General features: G+C 37.1%; 1 protein-coding gene across 1 annotated transcript in view; it reads left to right on the top strand.

Annotated features, from left to right (window-relative positions):
* Positions 1–13,223, top strand: part of LRRC8C (leucine rich repeat containing 8 VRAC subunit C) — a 40,022-nt gene extending 26,799 nt beyond the window's left edge. Inside the window, exon 3 of the mRNA XM_088153340.1 lies at positions 789–13,223. Coding sequence (XP_088009466.1) covers positions 789–3,059 — 2,271 coding nt within the window. The 3' untranslated portion in view covers positions 3,060–13,223. The remainder of the gene's footprint in view (positions 1–788) is intronic.
* Positions 13,224–15,600: the final 2,377 nt, after the last annotated feature.

Genomic DNA, 15,600 nt, shown 5'->3' with positions numbered 1-15,600 from the left:
CACCCAAATACATAGGATCCTGATTTGGAATTTTTATTCCACATGAATATAGTGGAATACAGAATATTTGAAAGGTCCTGGTCTATGCTATTAGTAAGCCCTCCCAAATTTATTCTAGTTTTAGGAAATACAGTTGGAAACATTTTTCCAAAACATTCTTCGTGGCAGAAAAACTTGGTTTATCTCTGTCCATGTCTTGAAGCCTTATGCCATCAAAATACACCATCCATGCTTCCTGCCTGAAACCCCGGGTTGTTATGGGCTGCCAAATCCTACTAAAAGATCCACAATGATATTGAAACCACCATACTTATGCCTTTCCTTCCCCACAGTCTGTGATGAAATGGAGACCTGCAGATTTTGGATGGCAATATAAATTGCAAGGGGAAAAACATCAATAACCTGCCCTGAGTCCTTTGGATGGAGCAGGCTAACAAATATATACATGCAATAAAATCTGTAATACTATGATTTTCTTTGTTCATGTGGCTGTTTAGTTCCAACACCAAGTAATGATGATAGATAGCCTTTGAAACAGATGGTCATGTTTAAATGTTGGTGGTCAGAAGAATATAATAGCACTGTAGTTATAATTTTTACACACAATTGCAGTTTGCAGAGATTCTGGTGGTTAAGAAGGTAGCATGATTCATATTCCAAATCTGTGAATTCTATAGGTAAAGATGTTTCAAAGACTACAAGTGTGCGACCTTATCTTCCTCCACTAAATGAGTTATTTGCTTCAAAATGTATTTTCAAAATACAATTTTTATTTGTGTGCATTTCAGGTTATGCAGGATAAGATCATATGCCTTCCCAAAAGAGTCCAGCCTTCTCAGAACACATCTCACCTTCTTAATATGTCAGATATGGACTCCAGTGCAGCTCCATTCCTTCCACCCAAGCCATCTACACCTCCTGCTACTGTTGAAATGAAGGGCCTAAAGACTGACCTAGACCTCCAGCAGTACAGTTTTATAAATCAAATGTGCTACGAACGTGCCTTGCATTGGTATGCAAAGTACTTTCCATATCTTGTCCTTATACACACATTGATCTTCATGCTGTGTAGCAACTTCTGGTTCAAATTCCCAGGGTCCAGCTCAAAAATTGAACATTTCATTTCCATTCTGGGGAAATGTTTTGACTCTCCTTGGACTACAAGGGCTTTATCAGAGGTATCTGGAGAAGACTCTGAGGAGAAAGACAACAGAAAGAACAACATCAGCAGGTCAAATACGGTCCAGCCTAGCACAGAAGGCAATTTGGTCAGGACTCAGTCTTTGAGATCCATTCCTGAGAAGTTCATTGTGGATAAAGGAACTCCAGGGGCTTTGGATAAAAAAGAAGGAGAACAAGCTAAAGCATTATTTGAGAAGGTGAAGAAATTCCGTCTCCATGTTGAGGAAGGTGACCTATTATACGCCATGTATGTTCGCCAAACAGTGCTGAAAGTGATCAAGTTTCTTATTATTATTGCATATAACAGTGCACTTGTTTCAAAAGTTCAGTTTACAGTAGATTGCAATGTTGACATTCAAGACATGACAGGATATAAGCACTTTTCTTGCAATCATACAATGGCACATCTCTTTTCTAAACTCTCATTCTGCTACTTGTGCTTTGTAAGTATTTATGGACTGACATGCCTTTACACTTTGTACTGGCTGTTTTACCGCTCGCTGAAAGAATATTCTTTTGAGTATGTCCGGCAAGAGACTGGAATTGATGATATCCCAGATGTCAGAAATGACTTTGCTTTTATGCTCCACCTGATAGACCAGTATGATCCTCTTTATTCTAAAAGATTTGCTGTGTTTCTTTCAGAGGTCAGTGAAAACAAACTGAAGCAACTGAATTTAAACAATGAGTGGACGGCCGATAAACTGAGGCAAAGACTACAGATGAATGCCCATAACCATTTGGAACTGCAACTGTTTATGCTGTCTGGACTTCCTGATACAGTTTTTGAAATTACAGAGCTTCAGTCTTTGAAACTTGAAATTATTAATAATGTCATGATACCAGCTACCATTGTGCAACTGGACAATCTCCAAGAGCTCTCTCTATATCAGTGTTCTGCAAAGATCCACAGTGCAGCCTTGGCATTTCTAAAAGAAAACCTGAAAGTCTTGAATGTCAAGTTTGATGACTTCAGAGAACTTCCACCTTGGATGTATGGGCTCAGAAATTTAGAAGAATTGAGCTTAATTGGCTCTTTATGCCATGATATTTCTAAAAATATAACTTTAGAGTCTTTTCGAGAACTTAAGAATCTTAAAGTTCTGCACATTAAAAGCAACCTGTCCAAAATCCCACAGTCTGTGGTTGATGTTTCAAGTCACCTTCAAAAAATGTGCATTCATAATGATGGCACTAAACTAGTAATGCTCAACAACCTGAAAAAAATGGTCAACTTGACAGAATTAGAGTTAGTGCACTGTGATCTGGAACGCATTCCTCATGCTGTTTTCAGCCTTAACACCCTCCAGGAACTAGATCTTAAGGAAAACAATCTGAAATCTATAGAGGAAATTGTTAGCTTTCAACACCTTAGAAAACTTACAACCCTAAAGTTATGGCACAACAGTATAACCTATATCCCTGAGCACATAAAGAAGCTCACTAGTCTAGAACGGCTTTCTTTTAGTCACAACAAGATAGAGGTTCTCCCATCCCACCTTTTCTTATGCAACAAAATTAGATATTTAGACTTATCTTACAATGACATACGATTCATCCCCCCTGAAATTGGAGTTCTACAAAGCTTACAGTATTTTTCAATCTCTTGCAACAAAGTAGAGAGTGTGCCAGATGAGTTATACTTTTGCAAAAAAATCAAGACACTGAAGATTGGGAAAAACAACTTGTCTATCCTTTCACCAAAAATTGGAAATCTGGTGTTGCTATCCTACTTGGACATTAAAGGAAACCACCTGGAATTTCTTCCCCATGAACTTGGTGACTGCAGAGCTCTGAAAAAGAGCGGACTTGTGGTTGAAGACACCTTATTTGAAACTCTGCCTTTGGATGTTAGAGAACAGATGAAGGCCGAATAATATTCTCAGTACTTTTTTAAAAAAAAACTGTCTCTGCCAAATGCCTTGTACATAACTAATATGCCTTCAAAGTCTTTATTTTATTTTATTTGACGTATTTTGACATTTTATATATGGATCATTTTGGAATATATGTATTACGTATACACACTTTTATATTTATATCAATATACCCCTTTCATGTTCATAATTGTTTTAATTTTAGCCTTATATTGTATGTTTTTAGACTTTTTATTGTGTGTTGGTGGCATCAAATTGGTAATATCTGCCTTAAAAAAATGGCCTAGCTCAAAATAAGGTCATCATCTTTAAAAATAAATAATTTAGGTAACATATTAAAGTAGAATAATACATGGTTGCTGTAGCAACTCTAATCCTTTCTATTCTGCTTTTTAAAATCACCTAAATGCTTTAAGGCTGCAAGTGTTCTTTGTCTTGTTTATATCCTAGATGCAGGTAATTGTAGCTTCTGCAAGTCAGATTGCCCTGTCCTTGAGACTTCATTATGGCAAAACAGTAAAGTCACTGATAAAAGATGTTTCTTCACTGATGGCTATTCTGTGCTCATAGAACTTATCCTGCTATTGCTGGCAATAGAACTCTTGCTCTTTAGAAAGCTCTGAATTAAAATCATATTTTAGCTAGGATTCACTTTTAGCTAAATTTATTTTGAGTCTCTTGACCCCATCTTTAGTATTCTTAATTATAATTAGAACATGAGTCAGAATTTGTGTTCTGACACTATGAGTCTTCGTTTCCTATCTCCATTTGTGTGTAACTGTGACTCCTGAATGTACATTAGTAAATCTTTGCAAATTGCAATCAGATATGACTCTGCACAAATTAGTTTCTGATATTTCTGTCATAAATGCCCTTAATAATCCCCTAAGGGTACATCTACATCATAATTATATTACATTTATAGAGGGAGGGAGAGATCAAATTTATGCTGTCTTAAAAACAAGGTTTTCTTTCCCCTGTCATGGTTTCCCACAAAGAATTATAGGAATTTAATTGAGTGGGAGTGTTAAAAATTCTATTATTTCCTCTGCTTCTCTCACTTTAAAAAGAAGGTACAGCATCCTAGATTCCCATGAAGTGGCAAACATGTGTGGCTGTGAAATATTTTGGACATGGTTTACCTTGAAAATGTAGCATGCAAATCAATTATTATGATAGTAAACAGTAAAACAAAGCCATACAAGTCATGAAATAGGGAATTTCTAATCTCGCCAAACTATGATACTATTCATGCTTGGTTGGAAAGAAGTAATTCAATTCAGAAGGATTTATTTCCAGTATGTTACCAAGAAAATGGAATATTTGCTTCAACATGGCCCTGCCCTGTAGAGACTATTTAGAAAGATATCTACGCATGGAAGAAGTCTTCCCTGAATGCAGTCATTACAGTTGCAAATTACACTTGAATATCATCTTCCAACTCATTAAAATGCTAGGTGGATTAGTTTTAGAGGTATAATTTGAGGCTACAAGGTGCCCACAACTAATTGTTTGTGATTGCAGTCAAGCATTACAGTAAGCCTTGGTTTATTGTAATGGGGAAGAATAATGGTAAGGCTCAGATTTATATACTCTTATCTCCTCTTCCATCATGGCCAGAAGAAGGTGTATGGAAATACTGATTTTTTTTCATAATACTTCAGAAACTTACATGAACACCATAGCAAAAAAGTATTCTCTCTGTTCCATCTATTAAAAAGTGTAACTGACTTTTTCAGGATAGAAAGCCATCAAACAATGAAGAGATTGGTGTGATGGTAATAATTATGCCCATCTCATATATTTAGCCAAAATGTGCGTATAAAAGCTTGTTATGCTGACACATGTAAGTCTTTACCTCAATTGCGCATGCTGTTACATATTGCACAGTACATGGTCACACTATGTATTGTTAGGATTTACACCAAAGCAGGGCTACGTTTATGCCTTCTATTGTAACATTTCTTCCTGTAATTGCTTTCTATGTTGCAACATGTGGTGGTAGTATGCATTGCTTTGGGTGGAATTACAGGTAGTCCTCGGTTAACTACAGTAATTGGGACTGGAATTTCTGTAGCTAAGCAATGTGGTCTTAAAGTGTGACATCACATGACCACATCGCTTAGCAACAGCAATCCCAGCAGACCCCATTGCTGCTGTTAACCGAATCCCACCAGTTGTTAGGCGAGGACTCACCCTGATCCAAGTCATTCCTGGCTTGGTCCCTCCCAACCTCGAGCCTCAGTAAGGCAAGGGACTGCCTCCTCTGTCTCCTCTTAAACTCCCCCCATCTACCTGTCTCCCCCCCATCTCTGCCCTTTTGGCCTACCCACTGCCCCTGCTGTCCAGCCACTACTGTACTGGCTGAAGCCTTCTTTTGTACCACTGCAGCAGGGCTTCTTTCATGCATCCTGGTGCATGAAAGAAGGATCCGGCTAGAAGCCCTGGCTGGGAGGCGAACAGAGGCCCTGGCTGGCACACAAAGTGGGGCACAAATGGAGGCCCTGGCTGACATGTGACAGAAGTCCCGACTGCACTGACATGAAAGAAGGTGGCGCAGAAGAATGCTCCAGCTGGTACAGTAGTGGCACACCGGGTGCAATGGCAGGGGCAGCTGGTGGCAGAAGTAGGTGGATTGCCAAAAGGCGGTCGTAAATGCAGGTGGACCCAAATTTTGTTCACATGACTGCGGGGGCACTGCAACAGTCAGAACTTTGAGAACCAGTCGTAAGTCCCTTCGTTCAGAGCCATCATAACTTCCAGTGGTTACTGAATGAATGGATTAAGTGAGGACTATTTATGTAGCTGAATGTGGACTTGATTCTATTGTCTTCCTCATATCCTGCAGAGTCCAAGACAAGGCTTCTTCTCCCACCATTTGACAAACCCATTCACAAAGATTCTGACTTGAAAACAGTACATTTAGAGCTTGCTGAGTATTTAACAGAGTGATGAGGTTTGTCTCCCTGAGATTAACCAAATTGAAGCATCTGGTCTGTAGCAAAAAATAAAAACTGCACTGAAAAACCATCTCCACGCAAAACATCTTCATAAAGCCAATTCTTTAGTTAAGAATAGCTTCCCTGTGCATGTAGCAATTGCATGTACTCTTTTTCTTAATAGAAGGAGGCTAACCACTTTTCCTAGAGTGGTTCAATGTAATCACCATCAAAGCAGAAGAACAAAAGCCCTCTTCCCCATCAATTGGTACTGAAGGCATATTGCTGATTTGTCTTCCAATTTATCTGATCCCTTTTAACTGCATTTTATGCATGTGGCTATCAGTACCTCTTGGCTGTCCACTCCATCAATTGTAAATAATACGTGTGAGTTGCTGATACATTCCAAGTCTGTTGTTCATGTTTGTTTTGGGCACAGTTCAATCCTGCACACATTTATGTTGGAATAAGAACCATTGAATTATTCAAGCATTCTTTGGAGCATATAGTTTAGGGTTACATTGCTCAGTTTATAAATGATCTCACCATTGTAAAACAAACAACCTCTACCAACACAAACTTATTTCTTACTCTTGCAGCATGTTTTCCTCCCTTCAGAGGACATGAGGTCCTGTCTATATTTCAAGTAGTTCTCAGTTTTATAGTGGCTTAACTTCATGAACCTTAGAGAATGGTGTTTGATGGAAATGCAAATTCTTGCTAGAGACTCCTAAATTCAGTTCTCTTGGAGAGAACTACTACTAATTAGGCCATGCAGTGCTGCCTAGTGTTTTTGTATGAAACTGGGAATCCCGAGCCCCAATGCTATTAAATTATAAACTGCCATTTACTGGAAAAAAAATATTATTGTGAAGGCAAATGCTTATGCTAAGATGGGAAATGTAACCTAAAGCTCAGACCCTGCCAACTGACTCTCATGCTCTGATTTGTCTCTCAACTTCATTCTTAGCTTAAAAGTATAAACAAGTCAAGGGTTGAAGTAAAACACCCAAGCTAAGAGAGTCATACAAGCAGTCCATTCTTTACATTGCTGAGATTTACCAGGACATGAAGAGGAGAAATGTTCTTGTTAGAGTCTTAAATTTATTTTATCAACCAAAGTACTGAAGTTGCTAATATACAAACTATTTTAAGTTCTCAGTACAATCAGTGACTTTCTGTAGAGATCTATAATAGAACTGAAATCTTATATTACACTGAAGAGGAGAAAGATGCAGTCTAACCTTACAATCTGGTGGTGGTCTCCTTTTGCTGCAAGGGCATACTACAGGTGGTGGTTTATCAGCCATGAATCTGTAAAGAGAGTACCTGGAGGGTGCTGTTTCTGTTATTACACAAGGTACAACAATGCCTGCTGAAAGGATGTCAGAGTTGTATGCACTATTCCTCTACAGAGTAATACGATGAAAAGGCGTGTGTGTATATATATATATATATTCATCTGCACATACCTGTAATTGCAATTTCTTCCATGCTTACGTTATTATATATTACTGACAATGAGAGATTGTGACATTTGGGCATTTATGCAGGGATATGTGTTTTATATTTGCAGAATGAGGGCCAGAAGAGGCTTGCGTCTACTGATCCATTATGCATATTTGGATCAGTATGTTTGGATTGAATTGCCCATAAGATCTACTTTCATCAGTGAAATAGTTCCAAAAGGCTGCAGGACCTTGGCCACTTGCTCTGGAGAAATCTCATTTATCTCCTTACTCCTTCAGAACAATTGCAAGCCTTTCTCGCTATTCCTAATACTGTATTGCATGTCATGAGCGACATTCTTTTTTATAGCAATTGCAAGTACTTTTAAGTTATAGTTTTTAAAATTGTATTTAACTGTATCCTTTTTAACAAATTGATGCATAATATTCATGGAATAAGCTTAAGGAAATTGACTATTGGAATGCAGTTTAGAATTATTTTTGTTGGCATATGTGCAAAGTCATATTATCAAAATACATTTAAAAAGCTCTTGCTCAAAAGTGGTGACTTTTCCAAATACTGCCCATGTCAGGAAATGATATTAATGAAGAAGTGAGTCACTTTGTTTATCATATTACATATATCTGTATATAATCAACTATATAAAACATTATAGCAAATCATGTTCACTTAGTCTGAATCAGTTTTTCTTCATAGTATTGAGTGGTCGTAGAATTGATTCAGCGTGACGAAAATTGAGGTATGTCTTACCCTAATGCATAGAAGCACAATATGGAATTTGTTACTGATGGTAAGAATGCTGTTTTCAAAGGTAAATCCTATCGGGTTCTTCCTTTTCCTCCATCATAATTAAGTATAACCCCAGTTTTCCTAACAACAGTTCCATATTATGAGGGTAACTATGGGATCCTGCTGAAATAGAATGAAGGAAGGAAAGATAATGCAAAGATTTCAAGTTGTTCCATAATGCCACTAGTCTCATGTCTTCTGAAAGGTCCAGGACAGCGTCCCCAACTTAGTATCTTCCAGATCTGTTACATTATAGCTCCCATCAATCCCAAACTGTTATTTACTTCTTTATCCCATCAGTCCTGACAATTTGAAAACACCACTTGCAGCAGTGTGGCAGCGGAATCTAACTTGAATGTCTGTAGTCATCTTCAGTTTAAAATTTCTGTCATGCAGGACTTCAGAGTCAAATCAAAACTGTCCACTTGCTTTTTGATTAAGTTTGCAAGTTAGGCAGTCTTGAGTGCTTCATAAATATATTGCCTTACTGAAGGTTTCAGTATTTGTCATGTATACAATTAGGTTCCTTTGCTTTTCATGAAATAACAACTTCACATTAAGAGTTTCCTTAATTGTGCTTTTAGGAAAAAGGAGAGTTCAACAGGAATGACATGTTTGTAGTCAACGTATGATCACTCTCATGGCTGTTGTTTGAAAACTGCCAATCTAGATTTTGCATGGACCATTCCTAAGCAAATGCAATTGTTATTTTGTTTTGAACTTCCCTTTCTGGAACTTTTTTATGTCGCAAAATCAGTTCAAGTGCAGCAAAGGGGTTTTGGAATGGTGGTTCCACCAGATAACTGAATATGCTGGTCTATGACCTTAACGGAGATTTGATTTGATTTGATTTGATAACTGAATAGTGTAGAAAAAATGTCTTTTAATGACAGTAGGCCAATCTGGAACAGAAGAGAATTCACAGTAGGAAGGGAAGATTGAATAAAGTTGGTTCTCTTAAATGTGAAGTTTTGGAGCACATGTCTCATCAGTGTATTTCTTCTCTGATGTCACTTTTTCTACTGAAAGTATAGACTAAGTGACTGCATGTCAGTAACTAAAATATATTATCTATGATATACCTAACATTGGAACAAGGAAGCAAAGTAGATGCAGGCTCTGCCCCCACTGTGCTTGATGATGGCACAATTGTACTCTGAGAATAATGTTCACTTTGCTCCGTGAAGCACGTGGAAAAGACAGACATAAAGGTAGCATTTTCCCCTTTATTCCAACATCTTCCACCTTGTAGGTGAGGTCAGCTAGTCTATTGTGGATTAATCAGATATATGTTTCGGGAATGTTTGGAGGTGTAGGCCCACCCCTTCCCCTCTGATCATGAGTCAGCCCCCAGTGTTGCTTACTTGGTCAGTTTTCATTTTCTTCCCCTTAAAGTGAAAGTGCTTGCCAGCATCTTGTCAGTTTCAGTTCTGCTGTTCTGAAGGACCCACTTGCACAATCCTGGTAGAGACTGCTTCCCTGGAACTTTCTTCTCTGCAGTCTTCCCATATGTTTTCTTAGCATAATTTTAATTTGGAAGAAATGCCCAAATGGAGTATTGGAGGAGGTGTAGACAAACCAGCCTAAAGAAGATTGACCGAGTCCAGAAATCCTCCTATTGCAGGACTATGATCGATGGATGTTTTCCCCATTGGCTAGCCACATTGTGAAAAGGGAAGACAGAGGAGAAAACTAACCACCTTGCCTGAGAAGAGTGGCACATTCACAAATCAGGGCACTGTCCTTTTGGCAGTGGCTTAGAACTGATGCAATAGAGGCAGGATAGGAATTGGCTGTGGAGATAGGAAATGTTATGCTGACCTCATGTGCTGACTCAAGAATGGACAGACAGCACTCCCGCTTGGTACAGAAAGAGCTGTAATGATGGCAGCTGTATTTATGTGAAGCCCACATAAAAACGGAGAGGAGTTTCCGCTGAATAAATCAAGTAGTGGAAAAGATGCGCACGAGAGAGGGAAGGCAATCCTACGTTAACCATCATCACTCCTCCACAAATAAAGAAAAGAGAAAAGGGGGGAAAGTTGCTATTGAAAGAAACAACATGGGAGGTCATTTCATAGTCTTGTCACTATTATAATTTTATATATTGCAGTCAGTGTTCATCCATCATTCCAATGTTAAAAAAATATTTACTTTGTCTTGTTGCAGCTGTGTGGTTTGCAAAAATACTAGAGCAACACAAAAATGATTACAACAGGAAATACAAGGTTAGATTATGTGTTTGTTAACAAATCTAGGGTGTCTTTTGTGGAAGGTGTATCCCCTGAGTTTGCCAAGAGATAGCAACTTTTTTCCAAACCAAATTAGATCACAGCTCTGTGTGTGTGCGTGCGTGTGTGTGTGTGTGTGTGTTTTATTGCTTTCCTTTAAAAAGAAAGGGGAAAAGAAAGATTCCCTTTCATATTCTTTGCCAATTTAAAAAATACCATAGATTGGGAAACATCCAGCACACATTTCAACATGGATAGTATGATAGTAACTTGTAATTCAGGAGTTATAGATGCAATTAATTCATCTGAAACAAATTGTGGAATCAAATTCGGTATATGGTGATTCTGCTGTTTTATACTGCCAATCCAAAGTTCTCTTGCAGTAGCTGAAATGGTTCAAAAACTTGATTGGCAATAAGCTGGTCTAAAATATTAAATATTCCTATTAGCCCATTAATAATAACAATAGTATTAACAATAATTATTTATTTGCCATTTTTAAACTGAGATTATCTCACAGTGTAAATTTACCATTTGAATAAGGGTCAGAATTGTACTTCCATCCCAGCATGTTCCAAATATGCCTTGCAGCTTTTAATTCTGGAAATAAGATAGAATTATGACCCCCCCCCCCCAAAAAAAAGAATGCCCTAGCCATGATATAAGAGGGGTCATGTAATAGCTTTCTAATTGTGTCTGGAGTGAGTTTGGACTTGATCGCTTGGATTCTATAAAGAAAGAAAGGTCAAAATATATAGAGGTCAAAATATATGCCTGGTGACTATCTTTCTCTCTCTCTCCAAGAAAGTTAAAATTCTTTTCATTCTATGACAGACATGATTTGGATGAAGAAAATCTAGAGGTTTTTTTCCTTCCCATAACTTCTTTCTTACTAACATATCCATCTGCCTGAAATACCTCTAAAACATTAATACAGGAATACGTCTAAGTACATATATAAATCTATAATACTTGTTTTTATAACATTTATCTTTCCCCATAAACTTGTTGGGATTTTTAATCATCTATTTAAGTAAGCATTAATTTGAGATAAACTTTCATATATTTATACCCACAAGGAACGTTTTCTTGGAAAATTATTCCTAGGTGTGTAAAAGAGTTCAAACACCATGTAAAACCCAAATATTTGCAAATTTATATAAGTATCTTAGAAACTTTAGGAAGCATATGAAATCTATTGATTGATTGATCTGTCTATCTAGTGTATGTTCCTTCAAGTCTTGACTCCTGGCAACTATATGAACGAGTCTCTGCAGTTGTCTTGACAACATTTTTAGAAGTAGCTCACCAGTGCTTTCTTCCTGGGACTCAGAGAAAGTGACTGTCCCATTGCCTTTATACACTAGACTAAACCACTCTCATAGAAGACTTACGACGGTTAACTGAATAACCTCATAATTTATCAAACTGTTATACTATATCAATAAGCACTGCTATGTAATATTAATAAACATGGATAAGACATAACATATCATCAACATATAACAATTTTTGCTTCAGCTGCTTTTATGCCCAGAATGTCCTTTGATTGTCTGATAAAATGAGCCAATGGTTCTAATATCAGTTTAAATGTAAGAGGAGTTCAAGGACATCCTTGTGAGTTCTATGGAACTCTTGATAGGTGAGGAATAATTCCATTTGTAATAACCCTGGCCAAGGATTAGAGTATCACATTTTAATCCAATTAATAAAAAAGGAAACCCCAATTTGGCCAGTACTTGCTCCAAGTATTCCCATATATCATATCAAAGGCCTCTTCCATGTCCAACGAGACCATCATTGCTGATTTTGGTTTTTCTGAATGGTTATCTGAAAGTTCAATTAATAATTTAATACTATCCAAGCCTGTTGCCCTTTTATGAGCCTACATGCCAGTTGATGGCTGGCATAATCAGAATCTTTACCAGCTTTCAAAATTACAGTTGGAAAAGCTGGAAAAAGGTTATTCAAAAAAGCAAAATTATAATTACCCAACAATATAAGGACAAAACAAATCAAGGTATGTTTATACCACCCAAGCCATAGGGACCAGGAATTTTTACTATTTTTAATAGCATCTACTGTATTATTTCCTGAAAAGGTAAAGGTACAACTAAATAAACAGCCTGGTCATGTGTAATTTTCAAAAGAACTATACTATTTTTTAAAGATTATTAATTCCTTCTTCAGTGACATTTAACTCAGTATTATAAAGCCAAGTATAAAAATATTACAACATAAATACTGATTTTTGACAAATCTACTGTATGTTATTATATACTTTTCCTCTGAGCATCCTTGATAATACAAATATCACTTTGTTTTGTTGTTTGAATCGAGAGTCCAATAATTTACCAGGTCTTTCTACATTCTGCAAATATCTTTGCTTTATTTAATTCAGTGAATGTTCTATATCAAGTGCTTAGCTGGAACTCTGTACCAATTTAGCAGACATAAAACTATGTATTAAGCTTCCTGGCACATGCACTCAAAAATCCTTTAACTTTTTTTTCTCCAATTTGTCTTGCTTTGATTTGTTTGTTATTCTTTTTCCATGAAGCACGTGCAACAACATGAGAACAAATGTATTCCTTAAAACTTCCCAAACAAACATTAAGTTGGCAAAATGCCTGTGTATTAAAAATTGTTCAAACTCTTTCATTTATTTTATAAAATGTACATCTTTTAACGATCATATAGTTGAACCTATCACGAGAAAGATAAGACCACTTTTTCTTAGAATTAATGATGTTACTCGAGCAAAATCAAATATTGTAATAGCATTTGTATTACATTTATCTATCCTTTTAACTAAAGATGGAAATATTTAAAAATAATCAAGTCAAAGACATATGCATTGTGGGGTTGAACAAAAAAAAAAAAGCATGTTCTTGCTGTGAAAGATTTAAAAATACTATATATCCACCAAAAAAATTCTAGCATATAAGCTTGTAGGACTTCCCATGTGTTGGAATTAGATTTAGGTGGAACAGTATTACAGCGTAATATAGCACTGTTAGATCATACAGTAAATTATTTCATATTTCCATGAAATAGACTTTGTAAACAGGTCACTTCACCCTGAACATTTTAATGTATTTTCAACAGTATTTCAACATTGATGGACATTGTTTATCTGAATCTTCAAACTGAATAATTCTTGTCCTATGTGAATCAATGAATAAGGTTTCTAACTTCACCATTCTCTGATTGAAGGCATAAAATCTCTGCTTCTGCTCCAAAAAGACCTGATCACATCATATACAGAGTCAGTCACTGTATTATTACAGTCAAGACTGTAAATAATGGAAAATGACTTTTCAAATGATAAGTGACTCCACATAGCTTTCTTTTTTAGTTATCTCCTTTTGTAGGTCAGGATTAGATGAAACCACACCGAAAACTTCTGGCTATTCTTCAGCTTGCTTCAGAATCTGCTGTCCCTTCAGTGAAAAGGAGCGAGATTCCTGTTTTCTTTGTCTTCTTGATTTTAGACCCATAATTAATTTTTAAAAAGACACTGCAAACTAGTAATTCAGATAAAGAAAGACAAAAGGATTTTTCCACTTACCAATTAAGCAATAACAATAGAGATAGCCCTCAATCTGGGAGAGAACCTAATTTGTGAGTTCAGCTGGTTAACAGAACTACTGGAAGTACATCCTTCATATTGCTGCTAGCTGCAAAGGCCCTAAATGATGGATCTTGCCCTATCGTAATATAAGATGCAGTTTAAGATGATTAAAAGAAATTGTGTGGCATGCAAAAGCTGCTTACAGACTTGAAGCGACGTTCAATTATCTGGTTCTCAAATGCTTTAAAAGTTAATCCTAATCAGTTTCAGCTGAAAGGAGGAAATCAAAGGGGTAATTGAAGTTCATGCTCTTTTACACAAGGATTTATATTTCATTTGCCTGACCTTCTAGACAGGACCAATTTGTACATCCAGTTCACAGGGTATTGTAATAAAACAACAGACTGACTGCTTACAGTGACACTTCCAGGTCAACTGCTATTTGGCTGCTAATAACAGCAAAAGGTTAGCCAGACTTCATAGATAATTTATATGCTCACACTTCCAATTCCTCACTGGCCGGCTACATACATGCACATATAACTAAATTCCTACCATGAATAGCTTTCTGAGTTGGAGACATTCTTTGTTACTCAGCTTATATGCTTGCCACAGTTACATGCCCTTGTATCAGTTTGTAGTTGTCTTTCTTAATACTACAGTAGGAGTGACTGTAGTTTCTACCTTTACTTCCCTCTCAGGGAAAGAGAGAAAGGAGACTAGCTGCAATGGCTGCTGGTATCCAATGCTTTTACACGCAGCTGTGCCCTGAGGCTCATCCTCCTGCCTTATTTTTCATAAAACCCAACTGTTCCCATGTAACCTTTTGTTTGCTAGAGAAGTTGATCTGAACAGTGAGTTCTTTGTTCCATCTAACAGAAAACAATAATTGCACTGAGCAATTGAACAAAAAACTATATATACAGTGTATATATATATATAGAGAGAGAGAGAGAGAGAACTAATTTGAAGATGCAGGATGGTCTGAAAGTGTTCCGGAGACTAAGCGTCATAACTGCTTTGAGGCCACTTTCCATGTAATAATTGTGCTGTGACTGTCATTGTGGTCAAATATAGGGTAGTTTATGATCAAGAACCGCTATATCTTCCATACTGCTACTTCTTTCTAAAGAGAATTTCTTTCATCGTTCCTCTGCTGTCACATTTCTTCTTCAGCTGACTTCTCAGGACCATCCAGCTTACGTTTCTTTTAAGATGCCCCCCCCCCCGGTTAAACAATGGCTGTTTAATTTTTGTTGCTTTTTGTGGGACCCATGCAGGTTGCCCAGCTTGTCGTGCTGCTGCCCCAGAACATGGGAGAAGGGTAGATTTTCCAAAGCTTTCCAGTATAAGCAGATGTGCCCACCCAACTACTGAACATTACAACCCCAGTTTTGCAACTGGAAAACCTTCATTTACAATAAACACTGGGCAAAGCAGCAACAAGGACGTCTCCTTTGTGGACAAAGGCACAGGAGCGAGAGATCAGGCACTTGAAAACATTTTGCACTGAGGTAGATGCATATTCACAGAGTCAA

Source organism: Python bivittatus, unplaced genomic scaffold (genome assembly GCF_059951505.1).
Source record: "Python bivittatus isolate LINGU-HERP-01145 unplaced genomic scaffold, Pbiv_v1 ctg000700_np1212, whole genome shotgun sequence".
Classification (NCBI taxonomy): Eukaryota; Metazoa; Chordata; class Lepidosauria; order Squamata; family Pythonidae; genus Python; species Python bivittatus.
This window is presented reverse-complemented; position numbering and strand designations above follow the sequence as displayed.